The sequence below is a fragment of the Rattus norvegicus genome, chromosome 18 (genome assembly GCF_036323735.1).
Source record: "Rattus norvegicus strain BN/NHsdMcwi chromosome 18, GRCr8, whole genome shotgun sequence".
Lineage (NCBI taxonomy): Eukaryota > Metazoa > Chordata > Mammalia > Rodentia > Muridae > Rattus > Rattus norvegicus.
In genome coordinates, this window is record NC_086036.1 from 76,185,225 (window position 1) to 76,195,728 (window position 10,504).

Here is a 10,504-nt window from a genome sequence, read left to right on the forward strand (position 1 = left end):
ATAGATTACATACTTAAAAATTACTTCTTTAAAATTTTTTAAGATTATAATATACTGTTTCTCCCTTCCAAACCTTCCTGGTTACCCTTCCTTCTCAAAAACTGTTGCTACACACATACATATATTGCCTAATTATGTAAGTACAACCGGGTCAATCTGTATGATGTTACTCGAATGTATGTCTCCAGGGTTCACCATTTGGTACTGGATAATCAAATGGTGAGCTCTCCCCCGTGGAAGACTATTTCTGCCACTGTCCACATTCTTAAGTTGCCTGTAGTTTTTTTTAAGGACTCCCTTATCTAGTAGTGTTATTTTATAAGTGTGTTGCAGTTTTCCTCTATCCCAGCTAGTGCCCAAATAATTGAATCTGGACTATTACATTTATTTAACAAGCTTTAAGGGCACAATAACCGAGCAGTATTACTCTATATTAATCCTCCAAACTAATCTGGCAACCTCTCAGTGATATCTGCATTTTAGTACTGATCTGGCTCTCTGGGCTCCAGATGTTTTCTCACGGTGTCTCCTGGGTTCTCTCTTCCAGTGGCTAATCCTCACTTCCTCCTCCGTCTCTGTCCCTCTCCCCCTCCTGGCGGACAGGAAGTCCAGTCCTATTCTCTCCTCTGTTCAGTCACTGCTGATCAGCTACTGTATTGACCGATTACAGGATAACTGAGGAGCAATGTTTATATGACATTGAGACAGGAGAGTAAGGACTATAACCAGATGCAGGGCATAGAAACCAGCATCTGAATACAAGGCTAAGCTTTACTCAGGGTACAAGAACACTCACCCATGCTCCTATGCTTACTGTTGTCCTTGCTCCGCTCAAACTTAGGCGTCAAGGTCTTAGGAGATAGACTCTGACGTCACTTGGAGGCACAACCTTGCAGCAAACTCCTGCTCTTACCCCACCCTACTCCCGCTTCCACAATGGCCCTGAACCTAGTACTGGAGATGTATTGTAAATGTGTCCATTTGGACTGTGCTCCACAACTCTGCACTTTGATTGGTTGCAGCTTTCAGTAATGGTCTCTACTGCAAAGTGAAGTCTCCTTGATGTGGGGTGAGCTTCTCTACTGGTTCTTATTACCTCCTTCCACCCTACTCTCCCAGTAATTACACGTTCAACCCGCTCTGGGAACTGAAATCCCTGCAGATGATCAGGGTCATATGACAAACCAATTCAAGGGTTTGTTTCTAACAGATGGTGAATGACAGTGTTTTTAACCTCAGGAACTGTAAACTGAACACTACAAAAAGGCCAAGTCACCAACACACAATATCACCCTCCCTATAAACTGGTAAGGAGTATCACTCTCCTGGTTTGCTACTGAGCTCTAGCTTTATGATAGGCTTAAAGAGCACACTAGGTGGCACTGGCAACACCTTATACTCCACAGCCTACCACGCAGCTCGCCACACGTGTGCACCTCCCGCTCCCCACAGAGTTCCTTCTCTCGTCCAGGAGGAGGAAGTGCAGTGGAAACAGCCTTGCACAGCTCAAAAGCACTCTATTCCAGCTTCAACCTCACACAGATTTTTGGGAACAAACACAGATGAGGCAAGACTGGATGGTGCTAATGACCAAGACAACAGTGACAACTACAACCACAGGGTCTCATTTTTGTTAGCACACAAGCCACCAACTCTGCTCAGCTTCATGGTCTCAGCAAAACAAGTTAGCATCAAGCAACCTGTCAATGCGGTCTGCTGTCTGCCACCAAGTGTGCACTCTGGGCTCGGCTGTGCCACAGCACCCAGGCGTGGAAGATCATCCTTCAAAACATGGTGCAGCCAACACTGGGAGGGATCAGGAGGATGACAAAGGGAAGGGAAACCAAAGATTTACAAGTGGCCTGATCAGCCTCAGAAGAGATATCACTGAAGACCAAGTAGTGTGGCACACATATGAAGACTCTGGTCCATGTGGCCCCAGAAGCAAGCTTTAGGTTTTGGCAGACCAGCTCAGCTAGCATTGTTTAGACAGTCGTATAAGACTGCCACTCTAACACGGGCTTCTCAGCAGTGTGGTGGGCCTGCTGCTGCTCATACAGCCACAGAATCCACTGCTCGTGTGTGTGTGTGTGTGTGTGTGTGTGTGTGTGTGTGTGTGTGTCCTCCTGCAAATGTCTCCTCTGCCCACAGGCAAGCTGAAGGTGGGCAAGACCCTCCTCAAAACAGTTCTGAATCCACCAATCATAAGTCTATATAAAGTGCATGTTGTGGGTGGAGGTTAAGAACCACCATACAATAATCACTCTACAAAGGTTTAATGCAAATGTCAGTAAATGTTGGCTCTCCCATGTGATGTTAAGAATATGAATCTGCAATCCAGCACTGACAGAAGTGGTGCTGCTAGACGAACAGAACTTAGATCATGAGCAAACTTCCAGGACTGCTCAGATGAGTTCATTATAAAGTAGTCTTGAGTGTGATTCTGAGACATGCTCAGAAAGAAGCAAACTTCTAGGGCTATCAGGCTTGGTTGCTCCTTCCTGACACCCTCCCTTCCTGCCCCCACCTGGGGTGAAGAAGTTCTGTGATGGAACAGATGCTGGATGAGGCTGCACCAAAGCCAGACACAGAAATCTAAAAACGGAAGGCTTTGGCTCAGCGTACGCGGTGTGTATGAGCCAGACGGGTCTTTGCTGACCAAGGTCTACCAGTCATGGCAAGTCCAATTCAACACCAGGATCCAATGGTATCTACTACTCTCTGTTTTCTCAAATAGAGACATACGGATGCCTTTTAGAAAGACTTCCTAATATTCAAATCCCTCATTCGAAATGCTGGAGACCAGAAGTGCTGCTGTTTCAGGACTATTTGGAGTGTGGCGTGTTTGCACAGGACTCACATGCCAAGCACTAGAAAACACAAGAGCATCTATGCCCTAGTTTTAGACCTTGGAATATTTTAGATTTTGAATGTAAGATCAAGGACACTTGGCCTGTATAGCGAAGTTGTGGGGGAAAGGCCTACTTAGGTGTAACTGTGTGCTACAGAAAGCCTGTAGGGACCATGGATGATGAACTCTGTTGACCGACCGCTGCCTGCCCTGCACAGATCTGCTCAGTGGGATGCTGCTCTTCAGGCTGTGCCTTGTGAAGACAATTCTGTGCATGGTGATCTTTGTACAAAGTGACTCAATCCAGTGATTTCTTTTTAAACTTTGTTCCGCAAAAGTATGACAGGCATTTTGGGGGAGGCCTAATTGGTGTCCGGAAGAGCCAGTGGCTGGGGAAGAAAGTACTACCCTTCTTATGAGCCCTGGGTCCACGCCCAGACACCTATGAACGCCCTTGACATTTATTACAGAGAAACTATCAGGACTGACACAGGGAATACAAATGGAGCTAAGTCCAGGCCTTGGAACTTGCTTCTTCCTGTCACCCACGTACCTTCAGGTATACAGGAACAGTACAGGAAGCACACATGTCAACTCACTACACTCCTCCCCAGAATGCTGACAAGATGCTGTCCACAAATGCACATAACAGGAAAAGGGAGGGAAGCATTTTAAATAAAGTGATGCTGCTAGTGACTGTCCCAGAAGCAGGAACTCACTTGACACCACTGGACTGGTAGCCACTGTGAGTCACCCAGGATCCCAAGAATCACTTCCAGAGGAAGCCAGACAGACAGGTCCCTCAGAGTCAGTCCCAAAGAAGCAAGTTTTCCTGGTGGTTGTGCAATCCAGCAAACCAGTGGGCAGGGGTACGGATAGGGTCCACAAACCAAGAACCCAGGCAGTATCTCCAAGAAGCACTAGGGGGAGTTGACCAGGAAGACAGCCAGGCGGGGTTCTCGGTCTATGACAAGATCAGTGGAAAATAGAAATTTTCCTTGTGGAGAATGCTAGACAGGAAATACTCAATAAAGAAGAGACTTGACCAGTCCAAGAAGTGAGCAGTGGGCATCAGAAAAGGAGCAGAAAGAATAGTCTTCAAAGAGAAGTTCTCAGCCCAACCCACAGTAGGCAGGAGCATTCACTTCTCCCAGTAGTTTTTGTTCTTAGCAATCAAAACAATCACAGCCACGTGACCCACATGCCCACGTGTTAATTTAGGTTCAAAACACAACCCTGGCAAAACTCGAACATAAAACTGGACAGTGGCAGATCGAACCGAACCAAACCAAGATCCTACAGAGACAGGACACAAGTTTGACAACTAAAGAGTCCTCACAGGACTTCGAGGACCAAGTACATCACCCGATACAGTCTGGGTTCTGCCCTCTCGGTGGCTATGTTGCAGAACCACCGGGTTTTTACAACGGCGTTTCACAAAGTTTTATAAGCGTTTGTAGAAACACACACGCCCGACAGCTTCTATTTCTGTAACGAGCCTGGAACCTGCCTGAGTAGTCCCGCGGCCACAGCCACCCAAGTTGCCTTCACTTTACAAAGGTGGAGTCCACCAATTACAGAAGAGGGACGAAGGCAAAAGATATCCCAAAGGGAGTAGTAACCTTGGGTCACCGAGAAGTTTTCAAACTCAAAATATCTCAGGGCTGGCAAAATCACTAATGGTGACAATTCTTTCTATGGTCTCACCCCGCAGCCCCTTAGCGTAGCTTTCACGCCCAGTCTGTGACTGTAGCCAGAAATCCACCCCACACCCCCGACATCCTGAGAGCCCGGGTGTCCCTTTTCTCAGTACACTCACCCAGGGGCCACCACCTGGCCTGGCTGCGCACACAGTTCACGGACCACGCCGGCGCGCTCCGACCTGAGCCTGCGCTCTGTCCGCGAGGCGCGCACGCAGCCCCCAGAGGCCGCGCGAGCCGGGGCTGGCCCTGCGGGCTGCGCGGAGACTGCGGCTTCGTACACTGCCAGCACCGAGCCAATGCGCACGGTCGCGCCCGCCGTCACCTTCCACTCCAGCAGACGCAGCGGCGCGGGGCCCGGGCAGCGCACCTCTGCCCCGGCCACCGCCGGAGTGCACTCGGTGGGAACGCCGGCCAAGGGCGGCGCTTCCATCGTGACCCAGCGAGCGGCACGGACGGTCACAACAGAGGTGAGAAACGAAAACACCGGGCGCTCAGGGCGCGGCGCCCACCGCGGGCGGCGGCGACACTGCTGTTCCCGCTCCGACACCGGCTTCACCCGCCGCTCGCTGCGCACCCACTTCCGGGGGGCGTGCTGCGTCATGGAGGGCGGGACAGGCGACGTGCATCCGCGTGACTGCGTGCGCTCAAGATAAGGATAAACACTCGGCCCTCGCGGAGCCAAGAGGCGCTGGTCCACACCTACGGGGCGCCAGTCCGTGGTATGGAGACTACAGCCATGTCACGCGGACCGCTGTCACAAGACTTTTGTCACACACTGCTAGTCCTGACGCATCAAGACTACCAGTTCCGGCATACAGTGCGTGTCTATGGCAACTCCCGTCGTACACTGCGAGTTCCAACCACAGGAGTCTTCTGACGCCGGCATTCGGCGCGGACCGCTGTATTGGATAGTACATTGTAGTCCTGACGTCAAGAGAGACTACCAGTCCCAGCATGCATCACGAAACTCGGTCCCACCTTTCCCGTCGTGCACTGCGAGGTTTTCATGGAGAAACTATAGGTCTCCCTCCGCAGAGCGGTCCGTACGCCTGGAGACTTTGGGTCCGGGTCTTGCTCATCCTCCCGTCAAGCACTGCGAATGCTGGACTTAACGAGACCGAGTTCCAGCGCAGGTCGCGGCCTAGACTCGATCCTTCTTTAGCCGGCTACGCAGCAGAGAAGTGTGCGCAGTGGCTGCTTGCAACTGCGGCGCTTTTCAGAGTGGAGTTTCTAGCATTAGACTGTGGATTAAGGATGTCCACCTCGCCTGCTCGCTCCTCCTGGGGCTGCTGTGCACTAATTACTCATCAGATCCTGCTTGATGCACATATCAAGCCTACAAATGGGAGCCAAGAGACACTCTGACTGGGGATTTCGCAATTCCTGAAACCTTTAAAATAGCATTCTCATAAAACTTGAGTGGATGACCTGAGGTGTGAACATGTTTGTATCAAGATGCGTATACTCGTGACTGCGTCTTCTGCAAATCCAACAGGCCTTTGTTGTTACGGGTTGTTTCAATGAATTGCCTAAACTGTAGCCTATAGCGTCCAAGGTGCCTGGTTTTCTAGGGAGAGGGCTCAGGTGCCACGCCTGGGCTGGTGGTCCTGAGTTCTAAGATGGCCGACTGAGTTAGCCAGGAGAAACAAGACAGTAAACAAGACCCTCCGTGGCCTCTGCATCAGCTCCTGGCCCTGGTTCCTGTCCTGACTTCATTAAATGTGGATATATATGCCAAATAAACCCTTCCCTCCCCAATCTTTCTGTTTCACCAACTCTAACCCTATATATGCACACGTGTAGCAATAGTTACCTTAACTAAGACAGGCAGCCATGTGGAAGTGTAAGCAAAATAGACCCTTTCCCTCCCCAGTTGCGTTCAGGCTTAGTGTTTTATCCCTAACCATCCCAAAGACACCAAGTAAGGATTGCAGTTTGCAGTAGTAAAGAGCTCTCCGAGTTATCATTAGTCTACCAGTAAATATCTGAGGAACTGAGTTGTGTGACCAGACATCCAGAGATGTGACTGCTGTCCTAATGCCCAAATCTACCAGGCAGTTATTTTGTTTGTAGGAGTTTGAGGCCAAACATGAGCATTAAGCAAACTGTTAAGAATTGTTACTCCTTGGAAAGAAAGATAGCTGTTTTGCATATGGTAGGGCCATAGCCTAGAGAGCTCATCATAAGCTACAACCCTTTATCCTAGAATCTTAGGAATGGATGGTCTCAGAGTCTACAATTTTCCAGATTTTAAGAAAGGGTTGTGCAAATGTGGATGTGCAAAGCCAGCTATCCAACTGATCATGGAATCCAATGGAGGAATTAGGGGAGGGACTGAAGGAGCTGAAAGGGCCTTGTCTGGCATCAATGGGAGGGGAGGCCCTTGGTCCTGTGAAGGCTTGATGCCCCAGTGTAGGGGAGTACTAGGGTGGTGAGGCAGGAGTGGGTGGGTGGGTGAGTGGTAGAGCACCCTCACAGAAGCAGTGTAAGGGGGATGGCATAGGAGGTTTGCAGAGGGGAGACCAGGAAAGGGGATAACATTTGAAATGTAAATAAATGTCCAATTAAAAAAAGAAAGTGTATGTATATAGCATATGCAAGGCCTTCATGAAGCAGTATAGGAAAATGTAGGTGAAATGAAACCATGCCATGCCCAGTCACATCAGATTCTGCTGTCAAATAAGCCACATGAAAGTTTCTTTCTTTTAAACTGTGGCTTTGGGGTCCACAGGGAATGATGTAACTGCTATGAATAATAAATAAAGAAGGAAATAAAAGGAGAACAAGACTGCTCCTGGGTATGATGGAGAAGGTTTATTGCACATACAGGGAAGGCATGGACAGAGGCATCGCCAAGGGTCCAGACTCAACATGACCAGCTAACTGAACTGGGCCATATGAAGAGAGGGTGGAGGGAAGAGGGAACCAGGGAACCAGGAGCAGCAATCAAGCAGCCAAAAAAGGACCCACGTAGCCAAAATGGCTGGGCTATACAGGGAAGAGCAGCCAGAGGAAGGGCAGCCCAGCCCCGTACCTGGGCTTGGAGAGTCAAGGGTGGGGTATGCCAGTCAGGAGGACCTTATAACAGGTAGGGACTCAGGGAGACTGGGAGAACATGGCGGCTATTGTTAGCTTTGCTATGCTCATAGGCAACTGTGTTTGAGACGTAACAGATCACACATCTGATGTAGTAACCTTTATGACCAAGGGGAAGAAGGCCCCACCTCTCTTGAATTCCAACCTGATTTGCTTTACCTAGACTGTTTTTCAAAAGCCAGAACATTACCTCATCCATTTTCCTGGCTGAGATACGCTCCTTTCAGACTCAACTTTGTTCTCTGATGAGCAGACTCTGGTCAATGTTAGTGAGGCCAAAACTAAGAGGCAGCTGAGAGGAGAGATAAGACGACTACCAGGGCCAGGGTAACCCCTCAGGAAGGCTAGATTTCCTACACTCGCAGACCTTCATCTGCAAGTTTGTATGCCACAGGCTGTTTCATGCACCAACTGTGGCTTTAAGAAACGCTATGAGCGGGGTTGGGGATTTAGCTTAGTGGTAGAGCGCTTGCCTAGGAAGCACAAGGCCCTGGGTTTGGTCCCCAGCTCTGAAAAAAAAAAAAACCAAAAAAAAAAAAAAAAAACCCGCTATGAGCACACATCTTCACGAGGTAAGTGAACTCGAGCTTGGACTGGGTTGTGATAGACGTAAAGCTACAACATTTCTAAAATAGGAGAAGCTTCGGAACATCGGGCTTAGCATTGATTTCTAACCATGACACCGATCAACAGGCAATAGCAGGAAAGACAGACGAAATTACATCAAGCCTTAAAAATGTCTGCTATCAGAGGACACAGCCATGAAAATGCAGCCAGCAAAATTAGAAAGCCTTTGCAATTAGGGGCCAATATTCAGAACATGCAAAGGATTTCTACAACTCAAAGGAAATCAAAGCAAAAATCAACCTAATTTTAAAATGGGCGGGGGGTGGGGTGGGGTTAGGGGATTGATCTCCAGAACTGAGTGCAAAAAGAGGCATAGTAGGCATTTTCTCCAAGGTAGTATATATTATAAAATGATCAAAAATCACATGGGATAGGGATATAACTGAGCTGTAGACTTCTTAGCTAGGAGGATGTTCAAAGGTCCTGCCTTTGCCCCCTCGAACCACAGAGGGAAGAGAGAAAAGGATTCATTATTTCGATGTGCCGGGAGGCACATCCCGTGATCCAAGTACTCCAGGGGATGTGGGATGATTACAAGTTCAAGGCCGAAGAGACACATACAACCCGTCTCAGAAACCCCAGATGATAATAAATGAAAGTGTGCTTACAGTTACTAATGATGCCACAGCGAGCTGCCTTGACCGGTTGTTAACAGGTTCCTGGAATCTTATTTAAAAGCACACAGCACACGAGAGCAAGGAGTTTTATTCAGAAGCAAAACAAAAGAACAGAGCAGACGAACAGCAAGGGAGCCTTGAGCTACCTGAACTAGAGTGCTCAGGAATACTGGGCTACTGTTTGAACCTTTCTTTTTATAGAATCTAAAAGGAGGAGGGGTTGGTTACTAGGGGTAGGTGGTTTTCTGTTTTGATCGACTGGACTTGTGGGAACCTCTTCACTGTGCATGATCTTTGCTTTGATGTAGCTGATTTCTAATCAAATGAATGCCTAGGCATGCCTAGACATAAGTAAGGGACCCCCCCCCAAAGTTAATTTTGAAGACACAGTTAGCCTTACCTACACTGAAAACCAATATAAGTTGGATTAGCCACTGTCCTTAGATTCAAGAGGAGAGATTATGGTGGTTCTGGCTTTGGAGTCATGGAGGAGGAAGGAAAGGAAGGGTTGTGGAATCTTCCTTCTCAGTTAAGGAAAGCTGCTGAGGCCATGTGGCAAGGGAGGCCATGGTTGGAGACCCTGAGACCATGAGTGAATCTGTGAAACTGACTTCTGAATTATGCTGTAGACCCTGAGGTGTGTGATCCCTGCCAAGGAGAGCTGCACATGGGAAGTGGAACCAGCGTAAGAGAAGTGTGTTGCAGTCAGCAAAGCTAGAAGGACAAAGCCATCTGAGTGCTTTGACGTGAGACACATAGTTACAGGATTTTGTCCTGCTGGGGTTTCAGTCTTTCTTTAGTCCAGAATTTTCTCAGTATGCCCCAATTCCTCCATTTTGGAATGGTAATGTATATTCTGTGCCTTGAATGTTGGAAGGATGCAATTGACTTCTTGACTTGCAGGGGGTTACAGCTAAGAATTGCTTTGAGTCTCAGAAGAGACTAGACTTCTAGACAGTCTTGAGACGGAAAGACTACAGACACTTTTGAAGTTGGACTAAATGAATTTTGCATTATGATATGGCCATAAACCCATGGAGGCCAGGGAGTGGAATAGAGTAGTTTGAATGAAAATGGCCCCCATAAACTCACATATTTGAATACTTAGTCTAAAGTTGGTAGAACTGTTCGAGAAGGATTAGAAGGTATAGCCTTGTGGAGAGAGGTATGCCACTGGAGATTGGCTTTGAGATTTCAAAAGCCAGCACCAGTTCCAAGTTAGCGCCCTCTTTCTCTCCACTTCACGTTTGCTATCTTGATGTGCAAGTTCTCAGCTCCAGTTTGCCACGTGTGCCTCCCTGCTGCCATGCCGTCTGTCACGATGGCCATGGCCTTACCCTCTGGAACTGTAAGCCCAATAAACTCCTTCTTCCATAGTGGCCTTGCTCATGGTGTCTCTTCACAGCAATAGAGAGGCAACTAAGACAGGGAACTATTAGAGGTGGCCAGGGATGCGTCAGACTGCGGATTAATTATTCTTTGTTTCTGTGATAAAAATACCACGACCCAAAGCAGTTTCTGGAAGAAAGGGTTTATTTTGCCTTAGAGGTATAGAAAGAGACTCTAACGGTAGGAGCAGTATGGCAGCAGGTACCAGAGCAGGAGACTAG

At 48.3% G+C, this 10,504-nt stretch overlaps 1 protein-coding gene across 3 annotated transcripts in view; it reads right to left on the reverse strand.

Annotated features, from left to right (window-relative positions):
* The window catches only part of Ctdp1 (CTD phosphatase subunit 1), a 64,162-nt gene extending 55,982 nt beyond the window's left edge, over positions 1 to 8,180 (reverse strand). For 2 of the 3 annotated variants that reach the window (XM_006254943.5, XM_006254944.5), the window contains exon 1: positions 4,671 to 8,180. In XM_006254943.5, the coding sequence (XP_006255005.1) occupies positions 4,671 to 5,155 (485 nt within the window). In that variant the 5' untranslated portion in view covers positions 5,156 to 8,180. The remainder of the gene's footprint in view (positions 1 to 4,670) is intronic. The other variant, NM_001414395.1, reaches the window with a different exon arrangement.
* Positions 8,181 to 10,504: the final 2,324 nt, after the last annotated feature.